The 23,564-nt window shown below is 42.9% G+C and overlaps 1 protein-coding gene across 1 annotated transcript; it reads left to right on the top strand.

Moving 5' to 3' along the window:
- The first annotated feature begins 448 nt into the window (after positions 1-448).
- cnga1a (cyclic nucleotide gated channel subunit alpha 1a) lies at positions 449-12,241 on the top strand. The gene is made up of 11 exons (XM_082974354.1): positions 449-690; positions 992-1,108; positions 2,841-2,903; positions 4,591-4,644; positions 4,747-4,872; positions 5,034-5,138; positions 9,043-9,149; positions 9,288-9,592; positions 9,778-10,083; positions 10,283-10,894; positions 11,071-12,241. Exons 2-11 carry the CDS (start codon positions 1,011-1,013, stop codon positions 11,314-11,316), a joined length of 2,022 nt encoding a protein of 673 aa, XP_082830480.1. The 5' UTR covers positions 449-690; positions 992-1,010; the 3' UTR covers positions 11,317-12,241.
- The last annotated feature ends 11,323 nt before the right edge of the window (positions 12,242-23,564 follow it).

Raw genomic sequence — 23,564 nt, 5'->3', positions numbered from 1 at the left:
CTCAATACTTTTGTGTCCTCCTCTTAACTCCTTTCCTTCATCTGCCCTAAAATGAACTGGGAGAGCGAAAAGCACAGGCTCCTCGACGGTATCCGACACACAGATTTACCCTCTGTGTTTTCAGACAAAGGAAATAGGGCGGGGATAGGAAGCCACTTTAGACTATTGAGATGCCCCTTGTGTATCAGCAGCAATCCCGGAGTTTCAAAACGTCAAACCCACACTGATGTTTTATTATGACAGCGTGAGAAGCTGTGATAGGGAGGATCAATTTCTGTGTTTTGTGTATTGTTGGATGGATGAGGCAACTTGATGTATTTTATTATTTATTGTAAAATAAAATGCATTTATTCTGGAGTGGTGCCGCAAAGGGCCCTAAACATAGAAAGGGAGTGGAGGAGGGTGACCGCCCTGAGACTTTGCCACCACAGCCACTTTCATCCATCTCCATAATCCTCAAATCCCACTCAGGGTCAGGAAGACTCAATGACACCACTACTGCAACATGCTTATTTTGTATCCATTCATCAAATTAGCTGTATATCGGTGTGATATATAACCTGATAGGCTGTTTATCTATACTTACATTACACTTGGATTAAGTGTCTGTGTGGAGTGGGAACGAAAGGACTGCTTATCTTGAGGTCTGTGATGACTATGGACAGTGCACTATGCTGACTAGCGGTAAAGGTAAGACTACATGAAACTGAATGTAGTATTTTATTCAGTAAACAAAGTTGTGGTCCTTGTAATTGTGATATTTTTTCATCTGTTGTCAAGATAAAATCATAACAACATTAGCAGTAATATATGGATGTCTAGTATGCCTCTATAATTCACCCCAAAAATGTTTTATCTACTTTGTTGTCATTATGTAAACCCTGTTGTATTGAATACATTCATTATATCTAAACATGCAGTTTTACAATGCAAGAACATTTATGTTTTTGGCATAAGGACAATATGTCTCCATTTGCTTTGTGTTTGATAGGCTACCCAGATTGGCTGCCATGATCAGCACATCAAGCACTCGTCCGTTTCTGGCGGTTGCGCCTCGCATTTCTCCAAACATGGCCACATACACAGAGGAGGACAGTGAGGATGAAATGTAAACAATACATACAGTTGAAGTCAGAAGTTTACATACACCTTAGCCAAATACATTTAAACTAAAAATTTTTATTTAATCCTAGTAAAAATTCTCTGTCTTACGTCAGTGAGGATCACCACTTTATTTTAAGAATGTGAAATGGCAGAATAATAGGAGAGAGAATGATTTATTTCTGCATTTATTTCTTTCATTACATTCCCAGTGGGTCAGAAGTTTGCATACACTCAATTAGTATTTGGTAGCATTGCCTTTAAATTGTTTAACTTGGGTCAAACGTTTTGGGTAGCCTTCCACAAGCTTCCCACAATAAGTTGGGTGAATGTTGGCCCATTCCTCCTGACAGAGCTGGTGTAACTGAGTCAGGTTTGTAGGCCTCCTTGCTCACACACGCTTTTTCAGTTCTGCCCACAAATCTTCTATGGGATTGAGGTCAGGGCTTTGTGATGGCCACTCCAATACCTTGACTTTGTTGTCCTTAAGCCATTTTGCCACAACTTTGGAAGTATGCTTGTGGTCATTGCCGATTTGGAAGACCCATTGCGACCAAGCTTTAACTTCTTGACTGATGTCTTGAGATGTTGCTTCAATATATCCACATCATTTTATGTCCTCATGATGCCATCTATTTTGTGAAGTGCACCAGTCCCTCCTGCCACAAAGCACCCCCACAACATGATGCTGCCACCCCCGCCATGCTTCACGGTTGTGATGGTGTTGTTTGGCTTGCAAGCCTCCCCTTTTTTCCTCCAAACATAACGGTTCTATTTTTGTTTCATCAGACCAGAGGACATTTCTCCAAAAAGTACCATCATTGTCCCCATGTGCAGTTGCAAACCATCATCTGGCTTTTTTTATGGCGGTTTTGAAGCAGTGGCTTCTTCTTTGCTGAGTGGCCTTTCAGGTTATGTTGATATAGGACTTGTTTTACTGTGGATTTAGATACATTTGTACCTGTTTCCTCCAGCATCTTCACAAGGTCCTTTGCTGTTGTTCTAGGATTGATTTGCACTTTTCGCACCAAAGTACGTTCATCTCTGGGAGACAGAATGCGTCTCCATCCTGAGCAGTATGACGGCTGCGTGGTCCCATGGTGTTTATACTTGCGTACTATTGTTTGTACAGATGAACGTGGTACCTTCAGGCATTTGGAAATTGCTCCCAAAGATGAACCAGACTTGTGGAGGTCTACAATTTATTTTCTGAGGTCTTGGCTGATTTCTTTTGATTTTCCCATGATGTAAAGCAAAGAGGCACTGAGTTTGAAGGTAGGAATTGAAATACATCCACAGGTACACCTCCAAATTGACTCAAATGATGTCAATTAGCCTATCAGAAGCTTCTAAAGCCATGACATCATTTTCTGGAATTTTCCAAGCTGTTTAAAGGCACAGTCAACTTAGTGTATGTATATTTCTGACTCACTGGAATTGTGAAACAGTGAATTATAAGTGAAATAATCTGTCTGTAAACAATTGTTGGAGATATTACTTGTGTCATGCACAAAGGAGATGTCCTACCCGACTTGCCAAAACTATAGTTTGATAACAAGACATTTGTGGAGTGGTTGAAAAACGAGTTTCAATGACTCCAACCTATGTGTATGTAAACTTCCAACTTCTGTATAACTGTATATAGCTACCTGTTGGTCCAATTGTTGTTTGATACTGAACTTTATTGATGTCGCCGTGTTTTTGTTGGCTGTATTTTAAATATTGTTTGTTGTTTCCAGAGATGAAACTTCTCCTGGCCCAGGGCGTCTGTTCAATGTGAACAACAGTAACAACAATGAGGAGTGAGTCAGTCCCCATATACTGTGTGTGTGTGTTGTATGTGTGTAGTAGTGGTAGTAGTAGTTTTATTACATTACATGTTGGCCATAAATGGCAACTAAAAATGTAATTCGTTCACAGCACATACAAGTAAGCAAAAACAGCAAAAAAAATCAGGAAGTTTATTTATTATTTTACCTTTATTTAACTAGGCAATTCAGTATAGAACAAATTCTTATTTACAATGATAGCCTAGGAACAGTGGGTTAACTGCCTTGTTCAGGGACAGAAAGACAGATTTTTACCTTGTCAGCTTGGGGATTTGAGCATGCAACCTTTCGGTTAATAGTCCAACGCTCTAACCACTAGGCTTCCTGCCACCCCGAAGTTAGGATGGGAGCTGAAGCATTTAGTTTTGGTAGCGTCAATGTCCTCCTGAGTGGTGGGAGGCAGCATCACGGTCACAGGGATGAAGCATGGTGGTCACAGCCAGGGGGGAGTCGTGGGACAGGATCAGATAGGTCCAGAGTCATTAAGCAGCGTACCCCGTACACTAGCGGTTCTGGAGGGGGGGCAGTACCCCTGTGACAACAATTTTGGACCCCCTTGTGGACCCCATAAATGTGGAGTATGAAATAATTTTTACCTAACTAATTTTTACTATCGTTCTTTTTTTACATCCGTTATTAGACAGTGGCAACGTGGAACATGGTCTTTTGCCTGCTAATGCCTGCAATGCAGTGAAGAAAACGATATGACAACAATAACGTCTAATGTAACTGGCCCCTCTAACAGTACAACTGGCCCCAGCTTGGCCCCCCCAGTTGAAATGGTCTAGAACCGCCACTGACCCCGTAACGTAGCCACTTGACTTTGACAGCTACTCCTCCACTACCAAAAAGTAGCACCCTCCTGGGTGATGTCGCTGGCGCCAGAAAGCTCACCACTTATCAGTAGTGCAAAGTAGGCTATTACAGTCCTCAAGCCTCTGCCATCACCACAAGCCATCTCAACTGTCCTTCCGCTTCGGACTTCTCCTCAACCTCAAGCCACGGCATTTAAAAATAAAATACTGCTACTTTGTCAGTTTGCTAGCTAGTAGCTACCTAGCAAACATCCACAATGGTACAATGTGGGTGAAAATATTCTCTCCACGTAGGCTACCCACATTGGGCAGATGCACCTTTGCTCATTGGCTCCACATGGACCCCAAAGTCATTGGGCCAGTGTGGCCCAGTGTGGGGAGACCATATCTGGTGGACGCAGCTCTCACTTTACCTGAAATAAGCCCATCTTTTCCCAGAAAACATACCCACATTAGCACGATGTGGGCCCAATGAGGGTTAAAAGATTGGACCCATGTAGGCTGCCCACATTGGACATATGCGCCTTTGCTTATCGGCTCCACATTGGCCCCACAGCAGCTGGCCCCAAGGGCAGCCCTCACTTTGCCTGAAATAAATCCACCCTTTTGGATCTCCTGACTGTTACAATGTATCAGAAATTATTTACAGAGATACAGCAGCACAGTCTGCTAGCCATTACAGCTGCCATGGCAACTCTGTGTGTGTGTGTGTGTGTGTGTGTGTGTGTGTGTGTGTGTGTGTGTGTGTGTGTGTGTGTGTGTGTGTGTGTGTGTGTGTGTGTGTGTGTGTGTGTGTGTGTGTGTGTGTTTGTGTGTGTGTCATAAAATGTGTCCTTTTACCCTAGGGAGGAGAAGAAAAAGAAGAAAAAGGAGAAGAAAGAAAAGAAAGAGAAAAAAGAGTAAACACCTAATTTGTCCCTCATTTCCATGAATGCTGCATAGTTAGATAGAAGAGAGGTTACATGCACAAAAGCTTCAGAAACTTGTATTTGTTTTCTCAGGAAAAAGAAAGAAAAGAAGAAGCAGAAAGAGCAGGAGGAGAAAGAAAAGGAGGAGAAAGAAAAGGAGGAGAAAGAAAAAAAGGAAAAAGAGGAAAAGGAGAAAAAGGAGAAAGAGAAAAAGGAGGGGTGTGTATGATAGTAATATCTCACCCGAAGCGATATACTGATATCAGCATTGATATCTGTATATGACTCTGTTTAAATTAAATATTAAGTATATTATTATTATGTTTAATGTATTAAGTATTAAATATTAAATTAACTTCTCCATCTTCCTTTCCTTGCAGGGCCAAAGAAGTGTTTTTCATCAATCCAGCGGGCAGTCTGTACTACAACTGGCTGTTCATTATCACAATACCAGTCATGTACAATTGGACCATGATAATAGCCAGGTAAAAATGTACAGTTTAAAATATATAGTTTGTTTAAAATATATAGTTAAGTTAGTGGCATGGAATGGATTCTGAGGTTAAAACAAGTTATTATTTTTCTTTTTTTACAAAGTTTCTCCTTTTATATAGTACCAGTCAAATGTTTGGACACACCTACTCATTCAAGGGTTTTTCTTTATTTTAACTATGTTCTACATTGTAGAATAATAATGAAGACATCAACACCATGAAATAACACATATGAAATCATGTAGTAACCAAAAAAGTATTAAACAAATTGAAATATATTTTATATTTGAGATTCTTCAAAGTAGCCACCCTTTGCCAGCTTTGCACACTCTTGGCATTCTCTCAACCAGCAGAGAATGATTTTCCAACAGTCTTGAAAGGAGTTCCCACATATGCTGAGCACTTGTTGGCTGCTTTTGTATCATTCTGCGATCCAAATCATTCCAAACCATCTCAATTGGCTTGAGGTCTGGCGATTGTGGAGGCCAGGGGACTCATTTATAAAACTGTGCATAGGTTTCACGTCAAAAGGTGGCATATGGACAAAACACAGAAAGTGCTTATGCACAAAAATATTCAGATTTATAACACAGTGCACACGCACGTCCCACGCCGTCTTGTCCCACCCTTTTAACGCCCATAGCTGCCTATAAATAGTCAGTGAAACACGACTAATTAATATTCATCCATACTGACTGCATGACGACAATGACGACAAATCCCGACAGAAAGGCTAAAAAAAGAAATTTCACCCAGTGTGAAATGGAAGTTCTTGTAGGGGAAGTTGAACCAAGAAAAAATATATTGTTTGGTGTGGGCATTAGAAATGCCAAAAATGCATTAGAGTAGTAGCATGTGGCGGATGCTGTGAATGCTGCTGGCTCAGAAGGTCGGACTCTCTCAGAAATAAGAAGTGGTCCGACATAAAAGTGGAGGCCAAAAGGCCTTACACAGACAAAGTGTTTGTGCCACAGGTGGGGGAAAGGGGACATCGGAGCTCAACCCCCTTGATGAGCGACTTGCCAGTATTATAGGGGAAAAACTCCTGAGTGGAGTAGTGACTGAGGTGGAGGGGGACATGGACATGCAAGATGCACCGGATGATCCAGGTATGTAATTAGTATTCTCTTGTTTAAATAGAGTAAACCAAATGCATTGAGGTTGGTGTTGAAACATTTATTTACACAAACAATTATGACATTTTCATAAAAAAAGTGTCACTGCGTGTTCCATCGGGGTCGGTGGTGCTGCAGCTGAGCAGGAGCTGAGTGCGCCCAGCCTTGGTGTCTCCAATGCACCTCGTGCGTCACAACCCTCCAGCGGCCGTGTCCTCACAGATGCAGTCCTGCAACGCAAAGCGACACCATCGACGCTATTAATGAGGTTGCCAAGGAATTGAAGTGGGACAGGCACGGCTTCGTTTCTGCGGGTCCTTCTCTGTAAAGCTGGGCCCACTACAGCACAGAGATCCAAGAGAACAGCGCTTGGTAATCGGAACGGGCTCCTAATTCACTCATCATCATTGGCCAGTAAATCTGGCTGGTCTCTGAAAATTGGTTCTCTCAGAATTATTCCATTCGCCAAATCTTCCAACAGTGCCAAAGCAGCCATTGTGCGTCATTATGCATTGTAATTGCATGCCTTTTAAATACCCACTCATTTGATTGTAAAAGCTACAAAATTGCGTAACACCTTCAGGTGTGGTAATTACCCTTATTGTAACTGACAATGACAGGGACATTATCACATTGACAGTTCTGAGCAACAAACATGTGACAACAATATATGAAACTGTGCACTCGTATCTGCCCACCTGAGGCATCGAAAACGGCATCAGTTTAAACGTAATTTATTAGAATACATTTCATAACATGCAAGTATTGTTTAATAATTACATATCCAATTAAATATGAATCCCGATTAAACTGTACAACATATTAGGGGTTATTTTGCAAAAACATATCTCCGTTTGTATGTATTATCCTAAATCATGTTTTTTTTGTGCACTCCAGGGAACTCTTCATACATAATATGTGAGAGGTAACATTTAGATTTATTTTACACAATGGTATCAAATTCAAAGCGTTTCTCGAGTTTCATCCTCCTGCCATCGGAGTCGCAGTTTCTCATTTCTCCAGTATGGGTCAAAGTGTCCGTGGAGGACCGCACATTCTCTGTGTAAGGGTCAAATAGCCCTTACACAGCCTAGAGGTGTGTTGGGTCATTGTCCTGTTGAAAAACAAATTATAGTCCCACTAAGTCCCACAAACCAGAAGGGATGGCGCATCGCTGAAGAATGCTGTGGTAGCCATGCTGGTTAAGTGTGACTTGAGTTCTAAATAAATCACTGACAGTGTCACCAGCAAAGCACTCCCACACCATCAGACATCCTCCTCCATGCTTCACGGTGGGAACCACACATGCAGAGATAATCCGTTCACCTACTCTGCGTCTCACAAAGACAGTGTTTGGAACCAAAAATCTCAAATTTGGACCAAAGGACATATTTACACCGGTCTAATGTCCATTACTCATGTTTCTTGGCCCAAGCAAGTCTCTTCTTTTTGGTGTCCTTTAGTAGTAGTTTCTTTGCAGCAATTCGACCATGAAGGCCTGATTCACACAGTCTCCTCTGAAGAGTTGATGTTGAGATGTGTCTGTTACTTGAACTCTGTGAAGCATTTATTTGGGCTGCAATCTGATGTGCAGTTAACTCTAATGAACTTATCCTCTGCAGCACAGGTAACTCTGGGTCTTCCTTTCCTGTGGTGGTCCTCATGAGAGCCAGTTTCATCATAGCGCTTGAAGGTTTTTGCGACTGCACTTGAAGAAACTTGAAAAGTTCTTTACATTTTCCGCATTGACTGATCTTCATGTCCTAAAGTAATGATGGACTGTCATTTCCCTTTGATTATTTGAGCTGTTCTTGTCATAGTATGGACTTGGTCTTTTACCAAATAGGGCTATCTTCTGTATACCACCCCTACCTTGTCACACCGCAACTGATATGCTCAAATGCATTAAGAAGGAAAGAAATTCCACAAATTAACTTTTAACAAGGCACACCTGTTAATTGAAATACATTCCAGGTGACTACCTCATGAAGCTGGTTGAGAGAATGCAAAGAGTGTGCAAAACTGTTATCAAGGCAAAGGGTGGCTATTTTGAAGAATCTCAAATATAAAATATATTTTGATTTGTTTAACACCGTTTTGGTTACTACATGATTCCAAATGTGTTATTTCATAGTTTTGATGTCTTCACTATTATTCTACAATGTAGAAAATAATAAAAATAAAGAAAAACCCTTGAATGAGTAGATGTGTCTGTAACGGCTGTCTGGAAGAGGGAACCAAGGTGCAGCAGAGGATGTGTTCATCATTAGAATTTTAATTCAAATAAACAAGAGAACACTACAAAATGAACAAAAACGACAGCAAACAGTCCTGTTAGGAAAATACTCAAAACAGAAACAATTACCCACAAAACCCAAAGGAAAAACATGCTCCTTATGTGTGACTCCCAATCAGCAGCAACGAGCTTCAACAAAGAAATACCAAAACATAGAAAAAGGAACATAGAACGCACACCCAATGTAACACCCTGGCCTAACCAAAATAAAGAACAAAAAACCCCTCTCTATGGCCAGGGCATACAGTGTCCAACATTTTGACTGGTACTTTATATAAACAAAGTGTAAGACAAAAATTGCTTTTCCAGTAAATTCTTCTTTTGTGTAACTTCATATTATCTTCTTACTCACCTGCAAGTAATTTCCCACTCGAAGTACTGGGTGCATTTTATTTTAAAGACTCACAATTTGTTTAAGATATGCTTGTATTAAAGCATGGTTGAGCATCTAACAGTTTTCTCTGCTCTGTCTCCTGTGTGTCAGGGCCTGCTTTGAGGAGCTGCAGCATAATCACCTAGTCACCTGGATGATTCTGGACTACATCTCTGATGTCCTCTACCTGGCTGACATGGCCTTCAGGACCAGGACAGGTGTGTGTGTGTATGAGTGTGTTTTAGTTTCCTTTCATTTAATGTTTTATGTCCGCTCTTTCAAATTGATACATCACATGTCGCAGTTTTATTATTACGCATGATACTTTTATTATTTCTTACAATACATTTTGTCAGCCTACCTGGAGCAGGGCCTGCTGGTCAAAGACAAGAAGCTGCTGTGGGAACGTTATATCAGCAGCCTCCAGTTCAAGCTGGACGCCATCTCCATGCTGCCCACAGATGTGTTTTACATCTACCTGGGGATCAACTACCCCGAGATCCGCCTCAACAAGCTCCTCCGAATCACGCGTATGATGGAGTTCTTCACCCGCACCGAGACCAAGACCAACTACACCAACCTCTTCCGCATCTCCAACCTGGTCATGTACATCATCATCATCATCCACTGGAACGCCTGCCTCTACTACTCCTTCTCTAAGGTCTTTGAGTTTCTCAGCTGCTGGATGTACTTATTGTGATGTCGATATCTGCTTATCATATGCATTTCTTAGGCGTGTTTTGTCCTATGCCCAAAAGTACTTGTTTAATGCTTTCATTTCTTTGTGCTTTTATGGTGTACATTTATTATACAAAAATCGGGTAATCAATTAATCAATTAATCTAGTCCATCGGCTTCGGCTCTGACCCCTGGGTCTACCCGGACCTGAATGACCCAGAAGAGCCAGAGTTCGGCGAACTGGGGAGGAAGTACTCTTTCAGCCTCTACTGGTCCACGCTGACGCTGACCACCATCGGCGAGACACCATCACCGGAGTTGGACTCAGAGTTCTTCTTCCATGTGCTGGACTTCCTTGTGGGTGTGCTTATCTTCGCCACCCTGGTGGGAAACATCAGCTCCATGATCTCCAACATCAGCGCTGCGAGGGTCGAGTTTCAGGCACGCATCGACAACATCAAGCAGTACATGCAGGTGCGTGTGTGGGGTTCGTAAAGGAGCCATCAAAGTATTGAGGATTTGTTGACTCAAATGTTGGTGCACTATTACACTTTATAGAAATTATGTTAGCGCCCATTGTGGGGTTGGAAGGGCAAGTGGTGCGTCACAACTGTAGTTAGTTGGCTTATATATCATGAATACGAGTCAATTTCTCCCTATAACACCTCTACAGAAGTGGAAGGTGGATAAGGACCTGGAGCTGCGAGTCATCACGTGGTTCGACTACCTGTGGACCAACGACAAGGCTCAGGACGAACGGGAGACGCTGCGGTACCTGCCCGACAAGCTCAGGGCCGAAATCGCCATTAACGTCCACCTGGATACTCTCAAGAAGGTCCGCATCTTCGCTGACTGCGAAGCGGGCCTGCTGATTGAGCTGGTGCTCAAGTTGCAGCCCCAGGTCTTCAGCCCTGGCGACTACATCTGTAAGAAGGGCGACATCGGCCGTGAGATGTATATTGTCAAGGAGGGCAAGCTGGCGGTGGTGGCTGATGATGGCATCAAGCAGTTCTGCGTGCTGGGAGATGGCAGCTACTTTGGGGAGATCAGTATCCTAGCGATAAAGGGTTCTAAGGCAGGGAACCGGAGGACGGCCAATATCCGCAGCATTGGCTACTCAGATCTCTTCTGCCTGTCCAAGGATGACCTGATGGAGTCATTGACCGAGTACCCAGAAGCCAAGGGCATGCTGGAGGAGAAAGGTCGTCAGATCCTGCTGAAGGACGGCCTGCTGGAACTGGACCCTTCCAAAATTATCCCCGAAACCACAGAAATCGAGGAAAAGGTTGGAACTTTTAAAACTTGCCTTAAATTTTATTTCCTTTACATAACTGCCTTTTTGTAGAGTTATCTATTCTTGTTTTTAGTATTTTAATGCACAAACTGTAAGACTTAAAAAATGTTGTACAACATAAAGTGCATTCTAAATGTGACATTTTATTATTATTATTTTTATTTAAGGTGAACCGCATGTACAGCAACCTGGAGTTGATGCAGACCAAGCTGAAGAAGCTGCTGGGAGACTACAGCATCAGCCAGAGGGCCACGAGGGAACGCATCGCTGAGATAGAGCGGCTGACTGGAGAGGTTGTAGCAGAGGAGGACCTAGATGAGGAGGAGAAGGAGGGAGGGGAGGAGGAGAAAAAGGAAGGGGAGGCAGAAGAGAAGAAGGATGATGAGAAGAAAGAGGAGGAGGAGGAGAAGTAGATTTCTTGTGAGGAAAAAAACAAACTTTTTTGGTGTGGTCTTAACACAATTTGAGCTAACTGGATATAGACCATTAGAAAAATAAAAACTGCTTGAATTGAAGTCTGCTGGAATATTGGTTAAAACAATTTTTTTTCTTGTTGAAGGGTTTTCAGCTTTTGGGAAATCTATGATTTTTGAAACCTGATGTAACAGACTTATTACACTATTTGTTTTAAGATAATTCAACTACTAGAGGGCACCAGAGGCCATAAAACTATGTATCACTTTCACACTGGTCTTTTTTAAGTGTTTGGACCCCATATGTAACACACAAACTGACCACATGAAGAAAGTATATGATATATGAATTGGCAAACAGAAATACTGCCCAAGCTTGACTATTGTGCTGTAGTTAACCCTCAAACTACTCAAACTACTATCAATATTTTTTAGCATAGCCCAAAGTTAGTTCATTAAATTCTTCAAATGTTTCATGACTTTGTCAATCAAAGGGATCTGTTGGAGTGATCTCTACGTGATAGACAGATAACCTGCACAGATGGAGCATGTTATGTTCTCACCTTTGGTTATAACTAAGTATGATCGCGTAAAAAATCTAAATTGTCTTAGATATATGCTTAGTTGCAGTCAAAACAGCTCATAAATGTCTGTCAATGGCATAAATACTTGGTAGAACTGTGATACAATAACCAACTACCCTCTGAATGTAGACATAGTGCTGTATTGGTGTGTATTCATAACAAAATACCGGAATTCCTATAATGCCCTTCAACATTCTATATATTTACATTTACATTTAAGTCATTTAGCAGACGCTCTTATCCAGAGCGACTTACAAATTGGTGCATTCACCTTATGATATCCAGTGGAACAACCACTTTACAATAGTGCATCTAAATCTTTTAAGGGGGGCGGGGGGTTAGAAGGATTACTTTATCCTATCCTAGGTATTCCTTAAAGAGGTGGGGTTTCAGGTGTCTCCGGAAGGTGGTGATTGACTCCGCTGTCCTGGCGTCGTGAGGGAGCTTGTTCCACCATTGGGGTGCCAGAGCAGCGAACAGTTTTGACTGGGCTGAGCGGGAACTGTGCTTCCTCAGAGGTAGGGGGGCCAGCAGGCCAGAGGTGGATGAACACAGTGCCCTTGTTTGGGTGTAGGGCCTGATCAGAGCCTGAAGGTATGGAGGTGCCGTTCCCTTCACAGCTCCGTAGGCAATCACCATGGTCTTGTAGCGGATGCGAGCTTCAACTGGAAGCCAGTGGAGAGAGCGGAGGAGCGGGGTGACGTGAGAGAACTTGGGAAGGTTGAACACCAGACGGGCTGCGGCGTTCTGGATGAGTTGTAGGGGTTTAATGGCACAGGCAGGGAGCCCAGCCAACAGCGAGTTGCAGTAATCCAGACGGGAGATGACAAGTGCCTGGATTAGGACCTGCGCCGTTTCCTGTGTGAGGCAGGGTCGTATTCTGCGAATGTTGTAGAGCATGAACCTACAGGATCGGGTCACCGCCTTGATGTTAGTGTAGAACGACAGGGTGTTGTCCAGGATCAAGCCAAGGTTCTTAGCACTCTGGGAGGAGGACACAAGGGAGTTGTCAACCGTGATGGCGAGATCATGGAACGGGCAGTCCTTCCCCGGGAGGAAGAGCAGCTCCGTCTTGCCGAGGTTCAGCTTGAGGTGGTGATCCGTCATCCACACTGATATGTCTGACAGACATGCAGAGATGCGATTCGCCGCCTGGATATCAGAAGGGGGAAAGGAGAAGATTAATTGTGTGTCGTCTGCATAGCAATGATAGGACAGACCATGTGAGGATATGACAGAGCCAAGTGACTTGGTGTATAGCGAGAATAGGAGAGGGCCTAGAACAGAGCCCTGGGGGACACCAGTGGTGAGAGCGCATGGTGCGGAGACAGATTCTCGCCACGCCACCTGGTAGGAGCGACCTGTCAGGTAGGACGCAATCCAAGCGTGGGCCGCGCCGGAGATGCCCAACTCGGAGAGGGTGGAGAGGAGGATCTGATGGTTCACAGTATCAAAGGCAGCAGATAGGTCTAGAAGGATGAGAGCAGAGGAGAGAGAGTTAGCTTTAGCAGTGCGGAGAGCCTCCGTGACACAGAGAAGAGCAGTCTCAGTTGAATGCCCAGTCTTGAAACCTGACTGATTAGGATCAAGAAGGTCATTCTGAGAGAGATAGCAGGAGAGCTGGCCAAGGACGGCACGTTCAAGAGTTTTGGAGAGAAAAGAAAGAAGGGATACTGGTCTGTAGTTGTTGACATCGGAGGGATCGAGTGTAGGTTTTTTCAGAAGGGGTGCAACTCTCACTCTCTTGAAGACGGAAGGGACGTAGCCAGCGGTCAAGGATGAGTTGATGAGCGAGGTGAGGTAGGGGAGAAGGTCTCCGGAAATGGTCTGGAGAAGAGAGGAGGGGATAGGGTCAAGTGGGCAGGTTGTTGGGCGGCCGGCCGTCACAAGACGCGAGATTTCATCTGGAGAGAGAGGGGAGAAAGAGGTCAAAGCACAGGGTAGGGCAGTGTGAGCAGGACCAGCGGTGTCGTTTGACTTAGCAAACGAGGATCGGATATCGTCAACCTTCTTTTCAAAATGGTTGACGAAGTCATCCGCAGAGAGGGGGGGGGGGGGGGGGAGGATTCAGGAGGGAGGAGAAGGTAGCAAAGAGCTTCCTAGGGTTAGAGGCAGATGCTTGGAATTTAGAGTGGTAGAAAGTGGTTTTAGCAGCAGAGACAGAAGAGGAGAATGTAGAGAGGAGGGAGTGAAAGGATGCCAGGTCCGCAGGGAGGCGAGTTTTCCTCCATTTCCGCTCGGCTGCCCGGAGCCCTGTTCTGTGAGCTCGTAGTGAGTCGTCGAGCCACGGAGCAGGAGGGGAGGACCGAGCCGGCCTGGAGGATAGGGGACAGAGAAAATCAAAGGATGCAGAAAGGGAGGAGAGGAGGGTTGAGGAGGCAGAATCAGGAGATAGGTTGGAGAAGGTTTGAGCAGAGGGAAGAGATGATAGGATGGAAGAGGAGAGAGTAGCGGGAGAGAGAGAGCGAAGGTTGGGACGGCGCAATACCATCCGAGTAGGGGCAGAGTGAGAAGTGTTGGATGAGAGCAAGAGGGAAAAGGATACAAGGTAGTGGTCGGAGATTTGGAGGGGAGTTGCAATGAGATTAGTGGAAGAACAGCATCTAGTAAAGATGAGGTCAAGCGTATTGCCTGCTTTGTGAGTAGGGGGGGAAGGTGAGAGGGTGAGGTCAAAAGAGGAGAGGAGTGGAAAGAAGGAGGCAGAGAGGAATGAGTCAAAGGTAGACGTGGGGAGGTTAAAGTCACCCAGAACTGTGAGAGGTGAGCCATCCTCAGGAAAGGAACTTATCAAGGCGTCAAGCTCATTGATGAACTCTCCAAGGGAACCTGGAGGGCAATAAATGATAAGGATGTTAAGCTTGAAAGGGCTGGTAACTGTGACAGCATGGAATTCAAATGAGGAGATAGACAGATGGGTCAGGGGAGAAAGAGAGAATGTCCACTTGGGAGAGATGAGGATTCCAGTGCCAACACCCCGCTGGCTCGATGCTCTAGGGCTATGCGAGAACACGTGGGCAGACGAAGAGAGAGCAGTAGGAGTAGCAGTGTTATCTGTGGTAATCCATGTTTCCGTCAGCGCCAGGAAGTCTAGGGACTGGAGGGTAGCATAGGCTGAGATGAACTCAGCCTTGTTGGCTGCAGACCGGCACTTCCAGAGGCTGCCGGAGACCTGGAACTCCACGTGGGTCGTGCGCGCTGGGACCACCAGGTTAGAGTGGCAGCGGCCACGCGGTGTGAAGCGTTTGTATGGCCTGTGCAGAGGGGAGAGAACAGGGATAGACAGACACATAGTTGACAAGCTACAGAAGTGTTGTTTCTTGTATTATTGTCTCTTGTGTCTTTAGAGAACTGTTTCACTTTGATATTCTTTTTCTTCTGTCCTGATTTTCTCTTTCTTTTCTTCTGTTAACTAGATATTCTTTGTTGTTCTTCGTTAGCTAGCTAGCTTCTATATATGCAACTTGTTATGGTATTTTGGTTGCTATAACATTTGGTTTAAAGTGACTTTGAGGATTTAGGCATACTTTTTGAAGCTTGCTGCCATAGACCATACTACTCCCATTGCTTCACTAGCAGTAAATAAAGAAAACTAAGACATATTTTTGGTCATTGTCTTGAGGGATCAATAAAATTAAGTGTATTTAAAATGTTGGTGTACCGCCCATTTGTACCACATAAATGTAACAAAATGTGTTTTTACAACAAAATTCTAAAAACTAAATGATACAACAATCAAATAATGGTAAATCTTCTTTATAGTACTTATGTGGATTCTACTTTGGAAAAAAGTTGCACATTATATAAAGGAAAAATATATATTTCATTTGACAGAATTAATTTGACAGAATTTTTCAAAAATAACTATGTATTTTGGTACATTTTTATTTTAGATTACATTATTTACATGTCTAATGATGTTTTGATAAGAATTAAGTTGATAATTTTGCTATTATTGTTGCTTTTTCCAGTCATTTCTTATTGTGTGTGCGTGTTAGATCGAACGACCTCCTATAACTCCTCAACTCACATTTTCAATCTGATTTTAATCTCAACCCCTGCCAATGGTTTCCTCTTATACTTGTGAACTGGGCTGATGTTATTGAATTTAATATACAGTGCCTTTGGAAAGTATTCAGACCCCTTGACTTTTTATAAATGTTGTAACGTTACAGCTGTATTCTAAAATTGATAAAATCGCTATTTCCCTCATCATTCTACACACAATACCCCACAATGACAAAGCAAAAATATGTTTTTTCCAAATTTTTGCAAATTTATTACAAATAAAAATGGAAATATCACATTTACATAAGTATTCAGACCCTTTACTCAGTACTTTGTTGAAGCACCTTTGGCAGCAATTACAGAATCAAGTCTTCTTGGGTATGACGCTACAAGCTTGGCACACCTGTATTTGGTGAGTTTCTCCCATTCTTCTCTGCAGATCCTTTCAAGCTGTGTCAGGTTGGATGTGGAGTGTTGCTGCACAGCTATCTCTGGCTGGGCCACTCAAGGACATTCAGAGACTTGTCCCGAAGCCACTCCTGCATTGTCTTGGCTGTGTTCTTAGGGTCGTTGTCCTGAGCACTCTGGAGCAGGTTTTCATAAAGGATCTCTCTGTACGTTGCTCCGTTCATCTTTGCCTCGACCCTGACTAGTCTTCCAGTCCCTGCCACTGAAAAACATCCCCACAGCATGATACTGCCACCACCATACTTCACCGTAGGGATGGTGCCAGGTTTCCTCCAGACGTGATGCTTGGCATTAAGGCCAAAGAGTTCAATCTTGGTTTCATCACACCAGAGAATCTTGTTTCTCATGGTCTGAGAGTCTTTAGGTGCCTTTTGGCGGGCTGTCATGTGCCTTTTACAGAGGAGTTGCTTCCGTCTGGCCACTCTACCATAAAGGCCTGATTGGTGGAGTGCTGCAGAGATGGTTGCCCTTCTGGAAGTTTCTCCCATCTCTACAAAGGAACTCTAGAGCTCTGTCAGAGTGACCATCAGGTTCTTGGTCACCTCCCTGACCAAGGCCCTTCTCCCCCGATTGCTCAGTTTGGCTGAGCGGACAGCTCTAGGAAGAGCCTTGGTTCGTTCCAAACTTTTTCCATTTAATGATGGAGACCACTGTGTTCTTGGGGACCTTCAATGCTGCAGAAATGTTTTGTTACCGTTCCCCAGATCTGTGCCTCGACACAATCCTTTCTCGGAGCTCTACATACAATTCCTTTGACCTCATGGCTTGGTTTTTGCTCTGACATGTACTGTCAACTGTGGGACCTTACAGTATATAGACAGGTGTGTGCTTTTCCAAATCATGTCCAATCAATTTAATTGACCACAGGTGGACTCCAATCAAGTTGTAGAAACATCTCAAGGATGATCAATGGAAACAGGATGCACCTGAGTTGAATTTCGAGTCTCATAGCAAAGGGTCTGAATACTTATGTAAATAAGGTATTTCTGTTTATTATTTTTAATACATTTGGTAACATTTAAAAAATACGGTTTTCACTTTGTAATTATGGGTTATTTGTGTAGATTGCTGAGGATTGTATTTTATTTAATCCATTTTAGAATAAGGCTGTAACAACAAAATGTGGAAAAACTCAAGGGGTCTGAATACTTTCCGAAGGCACTGTATATGCTGCTCGAATAGCCTCACATTTTACTGTAAATCACATAGTATAATGACCTCTACCTTATGGTAATGCTTCCATTGTTAGTGTAACTATCCTAAGCTCCACATCCTTTTACTGTCATGCTGTATTTGGCCATTAACTTTAATGTGTTTAGAGGCAAGAACTAAAAGGTGGGAGAGAAGAGAGGAGAAAAACAATTACCCATGATGACAGACGTGACACAGGGCATTAGGTCCTGTCTCACATCTCATGGGAAGCCCCAGTATGAATCTCATTAATTAATCTATATTCTTCCTCAATTGCCTTGTCATTATTCATAGAAACCAGAGAAAGCCCTTTGGTTCAAATAATTGTCTTGTTAAAGTTTACATAGTATTGAAGAAAGGGAAAAAACTGGTGTGTGCATTTGCACACGCGTGTGTGCATGCGTGTGTGTGTGTGTCTGTATGTGTATATTATTTTGCACTTCACATGAATGTTTAAAACCATGTTCCCCAACAAAAAACATGTACAAGTACATTTCTTTACATGGTGACACCCTGGCTGCATTCTTTCCTGTTCAAGGAATCATTTGATTGTTTATTCTAGCCTTGGTGTAGGCCAAATGTGTGTGTGTGTGTTATATTTCAGTGTGTGTGTATGTTATCTGTGCAGATTTGTGCAGATGTGTACATTGCTTTTGTCATTAGACAAGTGTAGGAAAATACATTTTCAACACTGAGTTTGTTACAGACATGTGTAGGTAACTTCAGAACAAAGACTATGAAAGAAAACAGAAAGAGTGATTACATCTCCCACCACCACTGCTGTAAAAACACAATTTATCAGAGATGGTATCGCACCTCTGCTGCACTGCCAGAGGGTCTACCCAGGAGGTCCAAGCCATGGGACCGAAAAACTAAACAGATGGCGACAGAGCATAAATTGACAATAAACATACTTGCATTTTATCGATGGTTATTTGACTGCACAGAGAAACCGTGACGAGATCCTGAGGCCTATTGTCGTGCCATTTATCCGCCGCCATCACCTCATATTTCATGATAATGCACGGCCCCATGTTGCAGGGATCTGTACACAATTCCTGGAAGCTGAAAATGTCCCAGTTCTTCCATGGCCTGCATACTCACCAGACATGTCACCCATTGAGCATGTTTGGGATGCTCTGGATCGACGTGTACGACAGCGTGTTCCAGTTCCCGTTAATACCCAACAGATGCATATCTGTATTCCCAGTCATGTGAAATCCATAGATTAGTGTCACGTTCGTCGTAAGGATGGGACCAAGGCGCAGCGGGAATGTGAATACTCATCTTCTTTATTGTGAAGAAAACCAAAACAAACACTTAAACAAAAACAACGACGAAAAACAGTCCTGTAAGGAACACAGCTTACACTTGGAACAACTACCCACAAAAACCCATAGAAAAACACCCCTACTAAATATGACCTTCAATTAGAGGCAACGAGGAATAGCTGCCTCCAATTGAAGGTCAACCCAATAAACTAAACATAGAAATAGAAAAACTAGAACGAACATAGAAATAGCTAACATAGAGCATTAACCAAAAAACCCAGAAACACATAGAACAAACACCCCCTGCCACACCCTGACCAAACTACAATAACAAACAACCCCTTTTACTGGTCAGGACGTGACAATTAGGGCTTAATGACTTGATTTAAATTGACTGATTTCCTTATATGAACTGTAAAATCTTTGAAATTGTTGCATGTTGCGTTTATAATTTTGTACAGTATAGATAGTGGTGGCCGACGTGAGTGCAGCCGAGCATTGACTATGAGAGAAAGAATGCCTATTCTATTTTACAGCCTTTTTGGACATTCATCCCTGATTTCTCAGTGGCTCGAAGTGAGACTCCACCGACAGAGTGCCTCTGCAGCAATCAGACTGGTGATAGTGGCGTCAAACAGATAGTTTTAAACTACCAATTTAGCTCTTGCTTTGAAATATCTCATATCCCTGTAATGATACAGACAGGAGACAGACTCTAAGGGAGCATACAACAATCTCCACTCACCAATGTAGCATTTTAGCTTCCTAACTGAGCCACAGTAGGCCTAATAACTAAGCACAGCAGGACATAAAGAGAAGTAGGCTAGCCTAGGCTAAAGGTACGGTAGTGCAACAGACAGGAAAAGGAGCATACACACAGGGACACTCATTTCATTCCAGAAATGTATCGTTTTGGGGTCGTTTGAGACGCAGTAATAACCACAGAAGCACGAAATGAAAAGCAGTCTAGAAGGGAGTCTTAAGATCAGTAGCACGTTTCATTTGGGGCCAAGTGTGGTTCACATAGTTCTCCGAGGTGCCATATCCATGTGGATTGCAGTAGCTTGTTATGTGAATTCATTGTATTTCGAAGAGAGTTGTTATCTCGGACTAGGCTAATTCTTCACCTGTCTTTTCTTTTGTGTCCAAATTATAACAAGAAAGTTAACAAGTTAACAATAAAACACATTGAAAGAACGTTTCAACCGTATCTATCTGCATGGATTGGATGCCAGTGTCATCATCCTAATTCTTTTCAAGCTCAACGCTGCATTAGGAAGACCTGACCTGCTCCTATCTCTGTAAATAGTCAGTTTACGTATGCGTTATGCAGACCTCCTTATTTGTCTTTTTCCCTTTCAAGCTCAAGCTCAACATTCATATTATCCCTTGAAAAAGAGTTCATCTAGAGGCCACCTTTAGATTGAGTGTATGTGGTTCCTGGAAGACCCATATGCCTCCACCGAATTTTTTATTTAACCAGGCATGTCAGTTAAGAACAAGTTTTTATTTACAATGAGAGCCTACACAAGCCAAACCCAGATTACGCTGGGCCAATTGTATGCTGCCCTACGAGACTCCCAATCATAGCCGGTTATGATACAGCCTGGAATCGAACCAGGAGGTCTGTAGTGATGCCTCAAGTACTGAGATGCAGTGCCTTACACCGCTGTGCCACTCGGGAGCCCAAAGGGTGGTGTTCAGTAATGCACACCATAGCAAAACTTTTTAAGAACAAAAAACGATTTCTTAGTCCAGGTAGTCCCTCCCTATTTCAGTCCGCTTTCTGAGGAACCCAACCTTATGCTTGACTACCTCTTTAATATAGAACCAAGGCTCTCATAGATACTGTATGTAGGCTTACAACTGGGCTATACAGTATACACGCCCACATAAAGTACGCACAATATCGAAAGAGGTAATTAGTTGGCTCTGTTCTAGCCTATTCTTCGGCCCTTATTCTCATCACGTTAAAAACTACTTTTTTGTCAGCCCTATAATTCTGCATTGGTGCAAAGGACCCAAAACATTTAAATACTTTTGTGTGTTGGTTAGTTAGCTAACATTGTTTCGTTCGCACACTCCTTGTGGAAAGTAACAGTAGCCTTTGTGTTGGTAATAGGGACGGCAGGTTGCCTAGTGGTTAGAGCGTTGGGCCAGTAACTGAAAGGTTGCTAGATTGAATCCCTGTGCTGACAAGGCAAAAATCTGTCGTTCTTTCCCTGAACAAGGCAGTTAAACCCACTGTTCCTAGGCTGTCATTGTAAATAATAATTTGTTCTTCACTGACTTGGCTTGTTAAATAAAGGTCAAATTGAGAAATGCCCCTGTAGACACAAATCTATTCAACCCATGGTGAGAGAATCATGGTTTCTCTAGAGTGTGGATAGGATAAATGGTATGCACGAGGTGATTTCCCAAAGGAGACCTAATTGTGTTCTCCTACAGTATGGATATAATTGGGTGATGGGTCTAGAGCAGTACCACACTATTGAAATATCTGTGAGAAAACCAGAGTTAACACACACTGCTGCACAATATGGCCCTAGGAGTCTTAAATGTGTTGAATGAATATAACATGACTGTAGCATTTGGGAAGTGGACTGAAAATCTGACTTTTGTATTGGGGTGCAAGACTTGTAGTTTTGATGGTATCTCAAGACCAGTTAAGCCTTGTTCACACTGCAGGCCTTAATGCTCAAATAAGTTTTGCTTTTCAAAAACGTTTTGGAATACTGACTGTCCAAACAGAAAGTTACAAGTGACCAAGGCAGTACTCATTGCCGACATGGCTACGCTAGTTGTCATAGTAACAACGGGTGTTTGCGCAGTGGTGTAGGCTGATTGGTGGTGGTGCTCATGCTTCCTATCACGCAGAAGTTATGTAGCAAGCTAAGGTGACAACAATGTCTGCCATGGACTTTTCCCAGTAGCTTCGTATGTTCAAAATTATAGTGTAAAAACACCTTTAAAGCCTCAAAGGATAAGATGATCCAACTTTCAAAAAGATTCTCTTTTGGCTAGCCACAGCAGTCAACTAGCTATCTAGGTAGCTGTTTCTCTTTCTAGCACATTCACTTATTTGTTTGTAAACAATTAATAAGCTAGTTTAGCTACCACATGTTCTTGTCAAAACTGTCAACAGAGTAACTAGGAAGCAACAAGATATGCAAAACCACTTGAGGGGAAATAAATCAGATTTGACTGTTCAGACACAAGTCACAAGGCCAGGAATCAGATTTGTATCTGATTTCAAACCACCTACGAAGGTGGTTTGAAATGTGACTTGAAATATCTGATTCCATGTGCTTTTTGGCTGTTCAGACTGCAGAAACAATAACAGATTCTTATCAGATTATTGTATTGTCCCTGCTATACGCAAGTACAGCATGGCTTCTTCCAAGGGACTTGGTCCTTTATGGACTACACATTGACCCCGAAGGCATGGGTTTAAACCCGACTGCGCCACTGCAGCAAAGTAAGTGGATATTAGATCAGGGGGATTTAAGCAATTATTCTCCTAACTCCCCTCCACTTTGGCAATATCCATTTTGGGCAGTCAGTGCGTAACGAACGAGACAGGGAGGGAGAAAACTCTTCGCCTCATCAGAACCAGAGTGACAGCCATGAAATCTCTGCCAATGCCCCTGTCACTTGCATTTACCAGAGCGTTTCTGAAAGGAGGGGAAGTTCCCGCCGTGCGCTGCTCGGCAAAAGCCTTTGCTCACAGGTCGTCACGGCGTTAAACCTTCCACCCAACGAGTCCCAGCCAGCACAGGTGCGCTGCTTTACTAAAGTGCTTGATGATTGGTTTTCCTCTTACAAATCGTGTAGCTTATTGTTCAAATCATTACCATCGAACTGGTCGAAAAGACATTTGAGCCAGTGAAACATTGATCCCTCTTGTGTAATCATTCAATTTATGTGAGCATCACTCCTGGTATGCTAAATGTGAGATTGTAATTAGGATAGGCTACTCAGTAATTGCATTAGAAAACAGCTGATGCATTTTCAATGAATTCATTAAGTCTGATTTAGGTGAAGTGGGTAGATTCTGTTCATCAATGTATTGGTTCTGACCTGTTGCACCCTCTACAACTACTGTGATTAATATTTAACCCTGCTGGTCATCTATTAATGTTTGAACATCTTGAAGAGCAATCTAGCTTTTTATTTTTTATTTAACCTTTATTTAATGACCATGTACTTAATGACCATGTACTCTTAAAATCTCCAACCAGCACAGTCAGAAGAGGACTGGCCACCCCTCAGAGTCTGGTTCCTCTCTAGGTTTCTTCCTAGGTTCCAGCCTTTCTAGGGAGTTTTTCCTAACCACCGAGCTTCAACATTTGCATTGCTTGCTCTCTGGGGTTTTAGGCTCGGTCTCTATGTAAGCACTTTGTGACAACTGCTGATGTAAAAAGGGCTTTATAAATACATTTGATTGACTGATTGATTGGTGGTGAGAGAGAAGGCGGGAAGAAGAGATGGAAGTAACGGAAAACGTAATATGCTCGACTTCAGAAATACAGAGATAGGGATACGTAGGCAATATGATATGTTCACTCCCTACCAAACCCGATGCCCTCCAGGCTACAATATAATGTCCATACCTACATAGACCTATCACATAGAATGCAGGGTCCAATACATTGCTTCACTCCAAGGCAGTGGTATTCAAAGCTGGGGTCGTGGGTGAACTGCAGTGAGGTTGCCAAAATATAAAAAA

This window comes from Salmo salar, chromosome 04 (genome assembly GCF_965601325.2).
Source record: "Salmo salar chromosome 04, fSalSal1, whole genome shotgun sequence".
In the NCBI taxonomy this organism is placed as follows: domain Eukaryota; kingdom Metazoa; phylum Chordata; class Actinopteri; order Salmoniformes; family Salmonidae; genus Salmo; species Salmo salar.
Note: the sequence above shows the minus strand (reverse complement) of the source record. Positions and strands in the feature narration are given on the sequence as shown.

What these genes read in the sequence shown, in the direction of transcription:
- cnga1a (XM_082974354.1), top strand. Translation starts at nt 1,011, where the DNA reads ATGATCAGCACATCAAGCACTCGTCCGTTTCTGGCGGTTGCGCCTCGC. An exon ending in GAAAAGAAAGAGAAAAAAGA is followed by an intron (nt 4,645 to 4,746) that starts GTAAACACCTAA and finishes TTGTTTTCTCAG; the next exon opens with GAAAAAGAAAGAAAAGAAGA. An exon ending in GAGAAAGAGAAAAAGGAGGG is followed by an intron (nt 4,873 to 5,033) that starts GTGTGTATGATA and finishes CTTTCCTTGCAG; the next exon opens with GGCCAAAGAAGTGTTTTTCA.